Source organism: Colius striatus, chromosome 17 (assembly GCF_028858725.1).
Source record: "Colius striatus isolate bColStr4 chromosome 17, bColStr4.1.hap1, whole genome shotgun sequence".
NCBI classification, from domain to species: Eukaryota; Metazoa; Chordata; class Aves; order Coliiformes; family Coliidae; genus Colius; species Colius striatus.
The window spans coordinates 3,524,218-3,541,576 of NC_084775.1; the positions used below are offsets into that span (position 1 = coordinate 3,524,218).

At 56.7% G+C, this 17,359-nt stretch overlaps 1 protein-coding gene across 1 annotated transcript in view; it reads left to right on the forward strand.

Moving 5' to 3' along the window:
• KSR2 (kinase suppressor of ras 2) overlaps positions 1–17,359 on the forward strand; it is a 97,169-nt gene that overhangs the window by 926 nt on the left and 78,884 nt on the right. Inside the window, exons 2-3 of the mRNA XM_062010050.1 lie at positions 5,612–5,752; positions 7,321–7,471. Coding sequence (XP_061866034.1) covers positions 5,612–5,752; positions 7,321–7,471 — 292 coding nt within the window. The remainder of the gene's footprint in view (positions 1–5,611; positions 5,753–7,320; positions 7,472–17,359) is intronic.

Genomic DNA, 17,359 nt, shown 5'->3' on the forward strand with positions numbered 1-17,359 from the left:
CCCACAGGCTCATCCCCTCCTTGTGGGGATGGATTTGGGGTGCATGGGGAGACTGGGATGCTACTGGGGTGCTTGGGGGTGGGCAGCAGAAGCAAGGTGGCTGTGCTGGGGCTGTGACCCTGGGCAGACACTGCCAGGGCTGTGGCACTGTGGGGGTGGCTGACGTGGAGCCTGGGCTGTGGATGGAGCCTGGCCCCACTCAGGCCTTTCAGCTGATGCTTTCTAACCTGGCTGCTCGCATCAAGAACCCAAATGTGGTGGCACAGGGGTTCCTGTAGCTTCTCTGTGGGGTGGCTTTTGGCTCTGGGTCGTGCCCAAAGCTCCTCATCCTGTTGCTTTCACTCCTGAAGGTGCTGAGTACCATGGCAGTGAGTTGGGCATCGCTGTGCCACTCATGGGGAGACCCTCAGGGTTGGGGGGCAGCTCCTTTATTCTGCATCTGGGCACTGTCTCATTCTGCCTTCCCACCCCAGACTTGCTGTCACCTCTCCTTGAGCCAAGCCCTGTCCCATCCCTCCTCCATGTGTGGCCCTGGAGCAGCCTTGGAAGAGGGCCAGGGAGAGGTGTGGATGGAGCAGTGTCAGTTTGGGGATGTGCAGGAGGCTTTGTGAGGGGCAGACAGGCTCCAAGCCCTCCCAGATGTGCTGATGGCCAGACTTGCAGGGCCACAGAAGTTTATCCCACGTGGAGTGATGTGTTTAGGGCTGAGGAGTCACTGCCTCCTCCCACAGATGGGACTGAGGGGAGAGAAGAGTGTGGGGAAGCCAGAAGAGTGTGGGAGCTGGAAGGGAGCTCAAGGGATCATCCAGCCCAACCCTCTGCTCAAGCAGGATCACCTAGATCAGGTCACACAGGAACACTGCTGGGATCCCACACAGGCACGTGGATCAAGCAGTGTCCTGGTGCCACTGGGGCAGCTCAACCTGGGCTCACTGGAGGGTTCAGAGGTGGCCAGAGGATGCTGCCCCATAAATCCCAACTGTTGACCAAGAAGCATCTCTCCAGCCCCTATAGATTGTGTTACATCAGGGCATCACCTTCCCTAAAGCACCCCCAGCCTGGGCTGCCCACCCTGTGTGGCACCCATGGGCATCTCTGATGCTCACCCATTGCTTTTCAGCACAGGAATGGGGCAATTCCCAGGAGGGGAGTGATGAAGGGTGAATCCAGGGCCAGATACCCAATGCTGGCACATCAATGTGGCTCTGAGCCACCCCTACAGGAGCCCACAGCTCCTGATAGTGTTGTCCTGAGTGTCCCCAGGAGCTGAGCTTGGCCCTGAGTCCCTGCTGTGTCCCAAGGACATGATGTACACACAGGGACCCCTCTCAGGGCTTCTCTTCCCATCTGGAGGCCCTGGAGCTGCTCCAGGTGCTGCTGCTGCCTGCCTGTGTGTGGGAGGTTGGGGGCAGCAGAGGGTAAAAGTGAGAAGGAGCTGGGTGTATTTGCAGCTGTCCTGCAGAGTGCTGCTCTCTGGCACCCCAGTGGGTTTGAATCCCCTCCCTAGTTCAAAGTCAGGGCTCCCAGAGTGAGTGACTCCAAGGATAACCCTGGGATTGGTAGTTCCCTCTCCCTGGGCTACTGTGCTGCTGCCAGGAAGGGGGAACCCCCCCAGGATGCTTTTGGTGAGGATGGGAAAGGGCCTCAGAGCTGTGGCTGTTGTTAAACAGGCTCTGGCTAAAGGAGGTGATCCCTCAGCACAGGGATCTGCATTGGCTGAGTGTGTGGAGCCAAGAAGCCAAAGGCAGCCTGGGGGCAGCAAGAGACTGTGGGCAGCAGGGTGAGGGAGCCAGTTCTGGGCTCCCCAGCTGCAGAGGGACAGGGAGCTGCTGGAGAGAGGCCAGTGCAGGGCCAGCAAGATGCTGAGGGGATGGAGCATCTTCTTTGTGAGGAAAGACTGTGGGACCTGGGGCTGTTCAGGCTGGAGAAGACTGAGAGAGGATCTCATCAGTGCTGATCAATATTCAAGGGGTGGGTATCAGGAGGATGGGGCCAGTGTTTGTTGTGTGGGGGCCAGTGCCAGGACAAGGGGTAAGGGGCACAGGCTGGCACACAGGCAGTGCCCCTGGCACAGGAGAAGCAAGTCCTTTGGTGCTGAGGTGAGGGAGCCCTGGCCCAGGCTGCCCAGGGAGGGTGTGGAGGCTCCTTCTCAGGAGGTTCCCAAACCCATCTGGACACGTTCCTGTGCCCTCTGAGCCAGGGGAAGCTGCTGTAGCAGGGGCTGGGGCTGAGCAGCTCTGCAGGGCCCTTCCCACCCCCATTATTCTGGGATTCTCTGCTGCCCAACACCATCACACACATACTTATCCCTGGCAGCACTCTCCCAAAGAGCTGGGCACCTCCAGACCTCCAATTTGGCCCCTCTACTCCTGGAGGGAGCCCTGGGCACCATTTAACAGCACTTAAATGATGTGCAGAGATGACACAAAGGGCTGGCAGGGCATGGAGGGGCAAATAGAACTGTGGTGAGGTGTTTCCCAGCCCCAGGGTGCTCCAGGCCCCTCTGCAATAACAATCCCTTTGGTAGGGGTTGAGGAAGAGCCATTCCATGGGGATGTTTGGATGTGCAGAGCAACCTCTTTGCTTCATGGCTGAGCAGGGTGAAGGTTCCCCTTGGTGGCTGTGGGTCAGTGGCACATGGGCTGCCTGTGGCAGGTTGGTTCATTTTCACCTCCTGCTCCCCACAGGGAGATTTTCAGCTGCTCTCCCTGGTCTCCAGGCAGGGTTAGATGCTGGCTCCAGCCCTGGCTGATGTCAGGATGCTTGTTCCAGGGGGATGCAGCTGCTTTCCCCCTCCCTGCTTTGCTCCCCATGGGGGTGACTGCTGGAGCAAGGGGGGAGCAGATGTTTGCTGCCATGTGCTGGGTGCTGGGATGGGTGCCTGCCAAGGGGAAACTCTCCTTGGGGTGAAGGGAGGAGACTGGAAATCCCCAGGGCAGAGTCTTTATTGGGGTAGAGGGGCCTCCAGCCCTGGGAGACCTCCAGCCTGTTGCCTTGCTGAGCTCATCCAAGATCCCAGGGGAGTTACAGGGAGCAGGGACATCCCTCCCCTGCCTGCACCCATCCCCAGGGCCAGCAGGGAGAGGTTGTTCTGCTGGAAGGTGTTTGCCTCAGGGAGGTGATGGTGGGGAGCCAGGAGCTGGTGGGTCAAAGGGAAGGGGATGCTTGTGGCTTTACCCTTTGCAGCCTCCCTTTACCCCCTTCAGGGTGCTGGAGGAGGGATTGATGCTCGAAGGGTTGCAAAAGCAGAGCCTTATCTGCAGGGGAAGGTGTGTGGGGCCACCCCAGCAGCACTCCCAGTCAGGCCAACAGTGGATCCCCAAGCAGTGAGGACTCTGACCCCTCTGCTCACACCCCCACAGCCCCTCAGGGTATCCCCTTGCCCTTTTCCACAGGGGTAAACTGAGGCAGCTGAGGGAGGAATTGTACCACAACAGGCATGCAAAGCAGGGTCTGGCCTTTGCAGCAGAGGAGCATTGAGCACAATGGAAAGATCTCCATCCATCCATCCATCTATCCATCCATCCCCCATCCTGCTCAGGGAGGGCTGTGAGGTGGCTCAGGGTGAGCAAGAGCATCTCTATGGGATGGGCTTTCCCTGTGGCACTGAGCTCTCTCTGTCACTTCCCTTTCCAGCCCCAGTGCTGAAGCTCTCAGCACAACAAGAAATGCTTTAGGACTTAGCAGAGGTTTGCTGGGCTTTGCTTTGTTTGAGAGCAGACCCATGGGCCAGAGCATCAGCCCACAGCTGGGGCAGGGAGGTCCTGCCTGGGGCTTCATCCTGCTAATGATGGCCCCTGAGCTGCCTGGGCTGAATTGCCCCCACTTGGAGCCCAGAAATCAAAGTACCTGCCCTTCCCCATCCCTTCCCAGCTCCCAGAACATCTCTGCACAGTGCTGCTGGGGGCTGCCCTGTCCCCAGCTCTAACTCCAGGCTATTTTAGCACTAGAGGTGGCCCTGGCATCCCTTTTGGAGCTCTCAGCCTGGGTGAGTTGGGGGAACTGATGAAGAGCAGCTGGGCAGGTTTTGAGGAGAGCTTTCCCTGGTGTTCTGCTGGGGTTGGGGGTGGGAAGGGAGTTTCCCCTCTGTGTGCATGCAAGGTGCCTGCTGCTATTTCCCCTTCAAGGGCCTGGGGTGGTTTAGGATGTGTGCTCAGGGATGAGCCTCAAACCTTCCACTGGCCTGTGATAGGAGAGTGGTTTTCCCTCAAGAGCAGCCCTGGCAGGTGGTCAGGGCAGTGCTGAGCCCAGGGGTCCCTGTGGCATCCCCAGCCCTTCCCCTTGCTCTACCCCAGCTCTCTTTTGGCTAATCCTGTTTGGTGTGAATCTCTGTGGCCATCAGCCAGGTTGGGACAAGCTGCCTGGTCTGAGCATCTTGCTCCTTGCTCTTGGCAGAGCTGTCACCTGCTCAGGTGATGCTGGGAGTGATGCTGGTGGGATGTGGTGCTAGAGACTCCCTGTTTGCAAGGGGATGGGGACCACCAGCCTCTCCCACACTTGTGCTGCCTGGTTCCTGCTCCCAAGCACTAAGGACAAAGCTGCTTTGGCTTGTTTTGCCCTGCTCTGGGTGCAGCCAGCTCACCTCAACAAGGATGAGGGAGTGCAGGGGGGCTGGTTTCCACCCCTTTTGCTCTCATGCACCTTGTGCCAAGCCCTGTGGCTCTCACCTCTGGCTCCCACCAAGGGAGGGGCCTGGCAGAGATGGGGAAGCTCTCCCAAACCCTCCAAGGCTGCAAAGGGCTTTCTCCTCTTGTCTCTCTATTCCAACCCATCGTGTGCTTTCCCCATCTCTTTTTGGGGTGGGCAGGGGCACAGCACCATCCAGTTCTGTGGGGAATCACCCAGCTGCAAGAGCAGGCAGTCCCAGCAGGGGTTTTTTTGGTGTCCAGAGGGTTGGGCTCTGCTGTCTGTCTATGAGAAAGGAGGGCAGGCACCCAGCAGCTTTATTCTGGGAGCTGGCAGGCTGTGCTTGCTAATGTGGCATCTTTGGCCTTGAGCTGGGAGGGTTTTGGGGGGGGGGGGTTGGTCAGGGGAGGGATGAGGCTGTGGTTGAGCAAAGGAGGATGGATGGCTCTGGTTGTGGTGATGAGGAGGAGTGAGAGGAAGGAGGAATTAGGGGCAGGTTGCAGGATGTTGAGGAGCAAACACCCCCATCCTGGCCTTGGCACTGTGCCATGCTGAGGCTTCCCCAGTGAGGGGATGCTCAGTGGGTCCCTGAGCTTGGGTGTAGGAGTTGGGGAGTGTGGGTGCTGGGAGAGAGTGATGTTTGTGTTGGCATGTGGGAGAAGTGATGCCTCTGTGTCCTCTGTCCTTCATCCAGCCACCCCAGGCTGCTGGGGGCAAGGTCTGATCATCCCTTAAGACCCCAGAGCTGAAGCACCCAGGGTTTATAAAGCTGAGAAGGGGCATTTCCCTCCCCTCCACAAAAGCCCTCCTTAAACTCTCAACTTAATGCCAGAGAGACCTTTTGCTGCAAGAACCTGCCAGCAGATAACAAGGTGTTTGGAGGGGCTGCGTGTGCCCTGGGGCTGGCACTCAAGGCCAGCAATGCCCATCGCTGCCTGCCAGGGGAACATCATGCCTCACAGGCTTTCCCCTCCTTCTTTTCCAGAGCAAGCTGGTGAAGTACTTCAGCAGGCAGCTGTCCTGCAAGAGGAAAGTGGCTTTGCAGGAGCGCAATGCCAAGCTGGAGGGTTTCCCCCAGCTCCTGCACTGGTTCCGCATCGTGGACATCCGCAAGGAGGTGATGGAGGTAAGGGCTGGGAGGGCTCTGCTGCACCTTTGCCTCCTCAACCTCTCCACTGGTGCTTTTCCCAGGGCTTTTGAGGCTCTTTGAACACAAAAGGGTCCATGGAAACATAAGGAAAGACTCTGAGTGCTGAGGGGAGGGAGCCCTGGCCCAGGCTGCCCAGGGAGGGTGTGGAGGCTCCTTCTCAGGAGGTTTCCAACCCCACCTGGGCACATTCCTGTGCCCCCTGAGCCAGGGGAAGCTGCTGGAGCAGCTCTGCAGGGCCCTTCCCACCCCTATTATTCTGGGATTCTCTGCTGCCCAACACCATCACACACACACACTTATCCCTGGCAGCATTGTCTCAAAAAGCTGGGCACCTCCAGACCTCCAATTTGGCCCCTCTACTCCTGGAGGGAGCCCTGGGGACCATTTAGCAGCACTTAAATGATGTGCAGAGATGACACAAAGGGCTGGCAGGGCCTGGAGGGGAAAATAGAACTGTGGTGAGGTGTTTCCCAGCCCCAGGGTGCTCCAGGCCCCTCTGCAATAACAATCCCTTTGGTAGGGGTTGAGGAAGAGCCATTCCATGGGGATGTTTGGATGTGCAGAGCAACCTCTTTGCTTCATGGCTGAGCAGGGTGAAGGTTCCCCTTGGTGGCTGAGGGTCAGTGGCACATGGGCTGCCTGTGGCAGGTTGGTTCATTTTCACCTCCTGCTCCCCACAGGGAGATTTTCAGCTGCTCTCCCTGGTCTCCAGGCAGGGCTGGATGCTGGCTCCAGCCCTGGCTGATGTCAGGATGCTTGTTCCAGGGGGATGCAGCTGCTTTCCCCCTCCCTGCTTTGCTCCCCATGGGGGTGACTGCCAGGGGGTTGCTCTGCAGGTCCCTTCCAACCCCCATCATGCTGTGAATCTGTGAGAACTGGGCAAGGCAGAAGGGTTTTCTGAGGTAGAAATGGACTTGGAAGCCTTGGAGAGGCTGGTGCTGGGAGTAGGATGAGAGAGCAGAGCAGAGGGACCAGGAGATTTTACTGTATGGAAAGATGCTGCAAGCCCAGGTGGGATGTGCTGGCCAGAGCCTCCCCAAAACTCTCCTCCACCCACCCCACTGCAGTTCCCAGTGAAGCATGTGGGTGCCAGGGGGACCTTGTGGATGCTTCTCCTCCCACTCCCCAAGAGTGGGGGTCCTCCATGCCCCCATCACAGCATGGTGGTGCCAGGGCAGGTTGCAACATCCTTCTTGCACCTCTTGGGCTCCTGCAGCTGATGGGTGCAGCCAGGGGGTGGCACCCAGAGGTGCTTCCCTACCAGCCACCCCAAGGTCTGCACTCAAGTCCCTGGGATGGGGTTTCCTGGTGTCCCCAGATGCCTCCTGCTGTGGAGCTGAGTCTGGATATCCAGAGACTGAGCAAAAACTCCAGTTAAAGCTGAGCCCTTTGGGTTTTCATGTGGATTGAGGTGGAGAAGTGCCTGTTTTAGGGTGTGTGACCCCAATGGGGCAGCGAGAACAAACAGCTTCTCATCCACACACCCCCAAAGTGCTGCTTAGAGGATGCTCCAGGATGCTTTATTCCTCCTGTTCCTCTTCCAGGAAATTACCCCAGGGCAGCTGAGCCTGGAGGAACTGCTGGACATGACTGATGAGCAGGTCTGTGCCACTGTGGAGAAGTTTGGGGCTAACAGGGAGGAGTGTGCCCGCCTCAATGCCTCCCTCTCCTGCCTCCGCAACGTCCACAAAGCTGGTGAGTCGGGCACCCACGGACCCAGTGCCCAGCTCCCCTCCAGCTGCTCCCAGTGTGCTGATGCCAAGCCTGTGGCTCTACTGCATTGGAGAGGTTCTGTAGGCTCTTCTCTGGGGGTTGCACAGCTCTTGCCTCCCTGGGAGGTGTCTTAGAGACTCAGTGCCACATGGGACAGCCTGGATTTGGAGTGTGTGTGTGGGGCTCATCTCTGGGAAGCAGTGAGTTGTTAGGTCTCTGCTGAGATGCTTCACCCATTTCTTTTGTGATCCCCCTCAAGCTCTCTTTTGCAAGAGCACACCCAGCAGACTCAGGAAAAGCCCTTGAGACTCAGCAAGCTCCTGCCATTTGGCATCACTTCCCACCTGGCTTGCAGAGCAAAGCCCCCCCCATACCCCCAAATCCTTTCCAAGGCCATGAGCAAGCCCTGCAGCCCCTTTCCCTGGGCATGGGGGGGGTGTTTGAGTGTCTCTCTGCAAGTGGGGCTCTCCCAGAGCTCAGGGGGTGTGCTGGTGGGATCCCTCAGGGGGATGCTGATGGGAGCCTGGAGTGTGGGTACTGGGAGGGAGGGATGCTCTTGGGGCTCCAGGGTGTGGGTGCTGGGAGGGGGAGATGCTGATGGGACCCCAGGGTGTGGGTGCTGGGAGGGGGAGATGCTGATGGGACCCCAGGATGTGGGTACTGGGAGAAAGGGATGCTGGTGGGAGCCTGGAGTGTGGGTACTGGGAGGGAGGGATGCTGATGGGACCCCAGGGTGTGGGTGCTGGGAGGGGGGGATGCTGATGGGACCCCAGGGTATGGGTGCTGGGAGGGGGGGATGCTGATGGGACCCCAAGGTGTGGCTGGGAGGGAGGGATGCTGATGAGACCCCAGGGTGTGGGTGCTGGGAGGGAGGGATGCTGATGGGACCCCAGGGTGTAGGTACTGGGAGGGAGGGATGCTCTCGGGGCTCCACGATGTGGATGCTGGGAGGGAGGGATGCTCTTGGGGCTCCAGGGTGCAGGTGCTGGGAGGGAGGGATGCTCTTGGGGCTCCAGGGTGCAGGTGCTGGGAGGGAGGGTTGCTGATGGGACCCTGGGATGCAGGTTCTGGGAGGGAGGGATGCTGGTGGGACCCCAGGGTGTGGGTGCTGGGAGGGAGGGATGCTGATGGGACCCTGGGATGCGGGTTCTGGGAGGGAGGGATGGAGGGATGCTCTCGGGGCTCCAGGGTGCAGGTTCTGGGAGGGAGGGATGCTGGTGGGACCCCAGGGTGTGGGTCCTGGGAGGGAGGGATGCTCTCGGGTCCCCGGGATGCAGGTGCTGGGAGGGAGGGAGGGAGGGAGGGATGCTCTCGGGGCTCCGGGTGCTGCTCCGGCGGGTTCCCGGGCGGTGGCAGCAGAGCTCCGCGCTGCAGAGGCAGCTGCATGAAGCAGGAGCTGCTCCGGCTCTCTCCGCGCTGGCAGCCCGGCAACGGAGCGGGGCCGGCGGCTGCCCATGGCCGGGGTTGGCTGGGGAAGGGGCGAGAGCTGCGGCGGGGGGCTGGGAAGGACCCATCACTCCTGGCACGTTGTCCTTGAGCCTTGCTGGTTGATGCTGTCCTGGGGCTGCTGTTGACAGAGTGTGGCCTGGGGGTGAATTTGGGGGTCCCAAGGAGGGGCTCAGCCTCACCTCCCTGTGTGTGATGGGGACCACATCCTACCCCATGGATGGTACCACTGAGCCAGTGCTTTGGCACCAGTTCCAGGGGCTGCCTGTGGGCTGTGTGTGGGCAGCAGCAAGCTCAGGGAGATTGTTCCTGTGAGGAGCAGCAGTGGGGGGAACAGGGAAACCTTATTTCATAGTCTGATGCCTCCCCCCTTGCCCCCTTGTACCCTTCCCTAGGGCTCCTGTCCTGGTCTGAGCCTGGAGTGATGGTAATGGGCTGGTTTAGCTGTGGAAGCGTGGCCTGGCAGGACCCTTCTTTAGGTTCCCTGTGGGTCTGGGGACCTTGGAGCACTCTACCTGGCTTCAATCTCCTCTTTGAGGGGAGACTCCTCCAATGTAGCTGCACCTCAGGGGCTGGGGGAAATGGGGATGAGCCCTGCTGGGATGGAGCTGCTGGGTTTTTGGTTGGGCTTTGCAGGTTCAGAGCAGCCCCTGGGGCCAGGAGGAGATGGGGCTGCTGACACAGTTTCCCCAGGAGGCAGCTTTTCAGAGCCTGGCAGTGTCCTGGCATCACTGTTGTATGACATGATGTGTCCCAGGCAAGGGGAAGGAGCTTCCCAGCATTGGAGGGGTCTCAAGCACATCCAACTCCTCATGGTTACTGGGGTTTCTCTGGGCTCCCCATGTGATGTGGCACAGGGTGGCAGTGGCAGCCAGTGCTGGGGGAGGATGGCAGAGGGCCATGCAGCCTGTGCTGGAGCAGCAAGGGGGCATTGCTGAACCCAGCCTGACAGTTCCTGGGGAGCATCAGTTCCCCCTCACTCTCTAACTCCCTGAATCCAGCTCCTGCCTCTGCTCCTGCTCTCCTTCCCTTTGGCATTTGCACTCCCTGGCTCCCTCAGAGCCCAGGGAAGGGCTCTCAGCCTACTCACTCTTCAGACACCTTTGACTTTTAAAGCCTGTTGCAATCCTGCTTTGCTCTCTGTGCTGCCTCAGCTCAACTCCTACATCCCCCCCTCTCTGCCCCCTCAGCAAAGGAATCCCCCTGTGCCCTGATGTGCCCAATGCTTTGGAAAAGCCACGTGAGCCTTTGGCTCAGCAGCTGCAGAGGAAGATGCTCAAACATCTTCTGCCCCTTGGGTGGTTCCTGGCTGAGCTGGAGAGCACTGTGGGAGGAGGCTGTGGGATGCTCACTGCTCCATTTGCCTTTTAATGGGGCAGGTGATGGGGCTGCCAGCCTGTGGCTTGGTGGCCCATTGGGTCCCTGCAGGAGGGAGTTTGCTGCAATCCAGGCACTGGAGTGCTTGTCTTCCCTAGTGCTCCATTTAACCCCATCCATCATTGTGCTGCTCCCTTGGGGGAGCTGCTCTTTGGTCCCTCTGGCATTGCAGAGATGCTGCAGTGGCTGTTCCTGCTCTGGGGGAGCTGAGGATTTGGACTCTGCAGTGCAGTGGCCCCTGGCATTGCTGCCTGGGAGGGGCTCCTGCCAGGGCTGCTGGAGAAGCCCTATGGCACATCATCTGATTGGAGGCACAAGCCTTTGGGCCAGGGAGAGGACAGGCAGCTTGGGGCAGCCTTGAGAGGTGCAGGGGCTCCCTGGGCAGCAGAAGAGACCAAATCTCCCTGAGTTTCTAGAGGATTTGGGTGCACAAAGCTCCACTCAGGTTGGCAGGTGGTCTGCTGGTATCCCACTCAGCACAGCTGCCTGGCCCCTGCCTCTGTGCTGGGGTTGCCCTGGCTGGCAGAGCCTTTGGCTGTTCACATGGCCCCATCTCAGCAGCCCCCCCTTGCCTTTTGCTCTCTGGGAGAAAGAGGAGCACAGCTTGTACTCACAGATGCTTGTGAGCTGCTGCAGGTGGGTGATGGTGGGCAGAGCATCCCCTTTTGCTGCTTGGAGCCAGAGCCCAGCTGCCCCATGGTCCCTGCAGTGCATTTTGGTGGGCTGTGGGGGTGGGGGATTGGCAGAACAGCATTTCTGGTACACTGGCCATGGCTCCATGTGCTGTTGAGGGCTGCAGCTCTCCCATATGGGTGCCCTAAGGCAATGTTGTGATGCTTCCCCCTCTCTCACAGCCACATTTCAGTGGATGCTCAGCTCTGGGTCTTGGTGAGTGGCCACCAGCCTTGAGCAAGGAAAGTTAAAGCCACCTTTGAGAGCTGACCTGGCTCATATAGAGCCTGCCAAGCCTCTCAGTGTCCCCTTATCCCCTGCATCCACCAACCCTTCATTGAGGGCTCTTGAAACTACCTGCTAGATGTGTTGCCTTGGTCCTTGCAACCCCTGGGTGCCATATCACACCCAGCTGGACCTCACCAACCAGCTGGACCTCACCAACCAGCTGTCTGCGAGGTTTGTACAGCCCTGAGGAGCCTTCTGGGTGCTTCATGGGTGAGGGGGAGGAGGCTTTGGGAAGCATCTCAGCATGGCAGTGACACTCAGTGCTGAGATCTCAGGTCTGTTGGCTTCTCATAGCCCCTGCAGGAGGAACCCCAGAGGTACCACAATGCACATGGCTTTTTAGCTGCACTTTTCAGCTCCTTCTAAAGCAAGAGACATCCCAGCCTGAAAAGATAATGAACCAGTTGCTGCTTCTTTAAAGCATCATGGAATCTCTTTGCCAGGGCAGTAGTAGCTGGTTTCTAGAAGCCAAGATGAGTATTTAACCAAGCAGGAATGAGCTACAGCAGGAACCTTTCCCATCCATCTTTCTTTATTGAGTTGTTAATTAGAGAGCTGTAATTTCCCCAGACCAATCCTCCTTGGGCACAGGGGCTGGGGAAGGAGGCAAGATGCTGTTTCAATGCTTCAATGGGGCTGAATTTTACCAGGATGGGGTTTGATGCCTCTAACTGAGCATCCTGGGGGCATCTCCAGCAGCAGAGAAAGCCCCAGAGCTGTTTATCAACCCAAACCATGTGTATAGTTACTAAATATAGCAACAAGCCTCTACTAACCCCTTGCTGGACTGTGTTAACAAGCCTGGGGTGGCTTTTTCTTGGCTGCAAAGGCTGACATTTGCCTGCAGTATTTGCTGGGGAGGCTTTTGAAAATGAACTTGATGTGGGATTAATTTGCTAGGAGTTAAGAGCAGAGTGGACTCAGGAGTTGATGGGGTGTGACCAGTGAGTTCTAGGTGGAGGTTATTAGCCTGCCACTATGATGGGAGGAGGGGGAAAAGGATCCAGAGCTGGGTGTTTCTGAGTTGTCCTGGCAGGGCTGGGGAATGATGCAGAGTCAGGCAGGATGATGAGCTGCTCCAAAAGCAGCAGCCAGCATCCTCAGATGGGGTACATTTGAAAGCTGTGTTAATGTAAAGGTGTCCAGAGTCTGTCCCACCTGGGGATTGTCCCTAAAGGGGCAGCAAATGATTCCTGCTTTAAGAAGGGAGCACTGGCTGATTGCCCAGAGGCTGTGCTGCCATTCAGTGGGATCTCAACCAGCTGGAGAGTTGGGCAGAGAGGAACCTCCTGAGGTTCACCAAGGGCAGAGTCCTGCAGCTGGGGAGGAACAACCCCCTGCAGCAGCACAGGCTGGGGGTGACCTGCTGGAGAGCAGCTCCAGGAGACAGACCTGGGAGTGCTGGGTGATGATAAACTGCCCATGAGCAGCAACGTGCCCTCGTGGGCAAGAGCCAATGGCAGCCTGGGGGCAGCAAGAGAGTGTGGGCAGCAGGGTGAGGGAGGTTGTGCTGCCCCTCTGCTCTGCCCTGCTGAGGCCTCATCTGGAGTCCTGGGGCCAGTTCTGGGCTCCCCAGCTGCAGAGGGACAGGGAACTGCTGGAGAGAGGCCAGTGCAGGGCCAGCAAGATGCTGAGGGGACTGGAGCATCTTCCTTGTGAGGAAAGGCTGTGGGACCTGGGGCTGTTCAGGCTGGAGAAGAGGACACTGAGAGGGGATCTCAATATTGACAAATATCTCACTGTTGGGTGTCAGGAGGTTGGGGCAGCACTTGTTTCTGTTGTATCCAGTGCCAGGACAAGGGGTGATGGGATGAAGCTGGAGCACAAACAGTTCCATTGAACATGAGGAAGAACTCTGTCAGTGTTTGAGTGAGGGAGCCCTGGCCCAGGCTGCCCAGGGAGGGTGTGGAGGCTCCTTCCTTGGAGGGCTTCAAGACCCACCTGGACACATTCCTGTGTGACCTGATCTAGGTGACCCTGCTTCTGCAGGGGGGTTGGACTGGATGAGCTCTGCAGGTCCCTTCCAACCCCCACCACTCTGTGATTCTATGAAATCAAAGCCAAACTTGCTCTTTGTCCTTTGGAACAGCAGGAAGGAGGATTTTCTGGGGCTCCTCTGCCACCTCCCTGCATCTCCCAAGCCACAGTGCTTGCTCCTCTCTGCCTCCTCCCAGGGGGTTGTTTTCTTGTTGAGTTTAATGGAGTGACTGAGGGGGAGAAAAGCCCAAAAGCTTCTTCCCTCATTGAGCACATTGGAGGGCAGGAGGCTGAGCAAAGCAGCTCTGAGGGGATGCATTGAGCCCACTTTGGCCCCTGGGAGCATCCCTGGTGGGGCTGGAGGGAGGGGACAGGAGGGGAAGGGTGATGCTTGTCATAAATATTCCCACTCCAAACAAAACAAAGAGGCTTCCAGGATCGAAAGGGTGGCTGTGGAGGCAGGCAGAGCTCGGGGACTCAGCAGAGGGCAGTTTGCTCCTGGGTGAGCTCTTCCTTAAGCTTTTCCAGCTGGGAAGTGGCTGTGGCACAGCAGCAACACCCAGAGGAGCCCAGGGTGGGTGCTGAGCCCAAAGCCTTGAATGCACTTTGCAGCAAGACGAGCTCGGGGATGTTTGTTGTCATTTGGCTTGTTCCCCCCCCCCCTTTCCCATCCCTTACAAGAGCGTTTCTTTGCACGCCTCTCCTCCAGCGCCCGCTACCTGCAGCGTGCTGGGAAGCAAACCTCATGTTGCAAACACATTCCCTCAGCGTCTCCCGGGCTATTTTTAGCCCTGACGCACCCACCGGCCCCAGAACGGGTTATTTTTGCTCTCGGGTGCATCAGCCGCGGGGTCGGGGGGGGGAGTGACGGGGCTGAGGCTGCAGCTTGGGCTCTGCATCCTTAATTGCTGCTAATTACTGCTGGGGATAAGGAGGGAAGATGCTGAACTCGCAGCATCCAGGCACTTGGGGGTTATGTAAATGCACGGCTGCAGAGTAACCAATGGGGGAGCGCGCTGATTTGCATATATGCATGGTGATTTGCATATGCACATGGCTATTTGCATACGTGCAGGGTCATTTGCATACATGCATGGCGATTTGCATATGCACGTGGCTATTTGCATACGTGCAAGGTCATCTGCATACATGCATGGTGATTTGCATATGCACGTGGCTATTTGCATACGTGCAAGGTCATTTGCATACATGCATGGCGATTTGCATATGCACGTGGCTATTTGCATACGTGCAGGGTCATTTGCATACATGCATAGTGATTTGCATATGCACGTGAACATTTGCATACATGCATGGCGATTTGCATACGCACATGGCTATTTGCATACGTGCAGGTCATCTGCATACAGTATGGTGATTTGCATATGCACGTAGCTATTTGCATACTTGCAGGTTCATTTGCATACATGTATGTTGATTTGCATATGTGCGTGGCTATTTGCATACGTGCAGGGTCATTTGCATACATGTATGGTGATTTGCATATGCACATGGATATTTGCATACGTGCAAGGTCATTTGCATACATACATGGTGATTTGCATACATGCATGGTGATTTGCATATGCACGTGGCAATTTGCATACGTGCAAGGTCATTTGCATACGTGCAAGGTCATTTGCATACGTGCAAGGTCATTTGCATACATGCATGGTGATCTGAGTCTGCCTGAGGGCAGGTTTGCTAACTGGAGGGGTTTAGGGCTTAGTGGAGGGTTTAATTCATGGCTTTGTGCCACTGGCTGGGGTGGCCTTGGGGACCAGCAGTGGCCATGGGGGACCAGCAGGTAGCCCAGCCATGTGGCACTGGGTGCAAGTGGCCTCACAGGAGGTGGCATCAACCCTGTGCAGAGTCACAGAACCTCAGGAAGGGACTTGCAAAGCTCATCCAGTGCAACCCCCCTGCCAGAGCAGCATCACCTAGAGCAGAGCACACAGGGACTCATCCAGCCTTAAGGATAGAGAGGACTCAGTTGCCCCTTAGGATCACAGGCAAAACAGACAGGACTACTCAACTTGGGGAAGAAAACAAACATTAATTGAATCCTCTGCCATCTAAAAACATAAAATGCAAAACATAACAAACAGAAAACCATACAGAGTGGTTCCATGATGAAGAGCACAGCCAGCCCATTAAGACTATTTCCCCCACATCCCTCCCCTCTTCCTGGGCTCAGAGTCCTGATCCTGGTGTCTTTTATCTCCTCCCCCTCCTGAACAGCTCAAGAGGGCAAGGAATGGGAGTTTCAATCAGTCTATTCCTCTTGACTCCTGCTGATCCTTCCTGCTCCAGCATGGAATCCCTCACACACTGAGCAGTCCTGCACAGGCTGCTGTGATGTGCATTCATCCTAAGGGCTGCAGCTCCCTCTGCATTTCATTCCAGCATGGCCTGCACCATGGCCACCCAAGAGATGGCCTCAAGTTGCAACAGGGAAGGTTTAGTTTAGATAGTAAGAAACATTTCTTCAGCAGAAGGGTTGCCAAACACTGGAACAGGGAAATGGCTGAGTTACCATGGCTGGAGCTATGTAAAAGATGTGTGGATGTGGTACTAAAGGACATGGTTTAGTGATGGACATAGTGCTTGGCTAATGCTCAGACTTCATGATCTTAGAGATCCTTTTCAACCTGATTCTGTCATTCTAAAGTCAGTAATTGTATATGTAAGCAGCCAAAATCATGTTACTGTTTGTATTTAACATGCCTTCTTAGCATGTGCTTGGGCATCCTCAAAGATATTGCTGTTACCTTTCCAACAGGGAAAAGTTCTATTCAACATGAAGCATTAGAAATTAGAAGCCTAACTAAATTGCTGGAATGATGGCTTTAAGGCACTAAAGAAACATATCTTTCCATCTTGATGCCCTAGAGAGTATAATATGTAGAGCAAAGAGAAGCATCAAAACAACCCAGAGACACTGGGTTGGAATGTCTCCAGAGAAGGAGCCTCCATCTGGGCAGCCCCTTCCAGTGCTTCCCTCACCTCAACAGGGAAGAAATCCTTCCTTTATACCCATTGCCTCTTGTCCTGGCATGTGTGACATGCTCCAACTTGTCACCTTGCTGTGTCCCCACTTGGGCTGGGCTGCTTGGTCTCAGGTGTGTGCCTGTGGTGGCTTTGGAGATGCTGAAAGCCAGGCTTTCCTGGAGGAGGATTCTCCTCTCTTCATTAAAATGCCTGTTAAGTGTTTAATGAGCTTCTTGCTGGGTTGAAGGGCTTGCAGCAGCTGGAGAAGCAACTCTGAAAGCAGCTGGATGGGACTGGCTTGAGTTTGACCTATTTTCTGCTTTGGGAGAGCAACTCAAGAAAACACCTTGTCCCCTTTGTCCCCCCAATCTTACACCTTCCATTTCCAAAGCCCTTTCCTCCTTTACTTAACATGTTCCCCTTGGAAAGGCTGCAGAGGGATGAGGCCAGGCAATTAAGAATCAATCAGGGAGTTGGGGAAGGAAGGGTTTTAAAACAGAGAGATTTTGGGGGGTTATGTTGGTGACCAAAAGGAGTCAGTGAAGGGACCTTGAACTGAGTCCATGGCTTTGAAGTTGCTGCTGACAGCCCAGTGGAGGTGAATAATTACCCTGTGCCAGTGGAGAGGAATAATTAGAGGTGGAGAGGAGCCCCTCTTAATTACAAGCCCTGTCCTTTGTGCAAGTGGTGTCATGGGTGAGGGGTTACAGGGGTTAACTAGAGCCTTGGGCAGGAGAGGGCTGTCCTGCCCCCTGTGCCATGTGCTGGGTGCTGGGAAGCAAACCCTGTGTTGAAAACACCTTTCCTCAGTGTCCCCTGGGGGACTGGGTACAGTGTCCCCTGGGACACAGCCCCCACCAGCCCCAGGGTGGGTTATTGAGCTACATCACACCACATGGAGAAGCTTCTTGCTGCTGTTTCAGAGGGTGACAAGGGGAGGAGCTGGGACTGTTTCAGAGGGTGACAAGGGGAGGTGCTGGGACTGTGTCAGAGGGTGACAAGGGGAGCTGCTGGGACTGTTTCAGAGGGTGACAAGGGGAGCTGCTGGGACTGTGTCAGAGGGTGACAAGGGGAGGTGCTGGGACTGTTTCAGAGGGTGACAAGGGGAGCTGCTGGGAC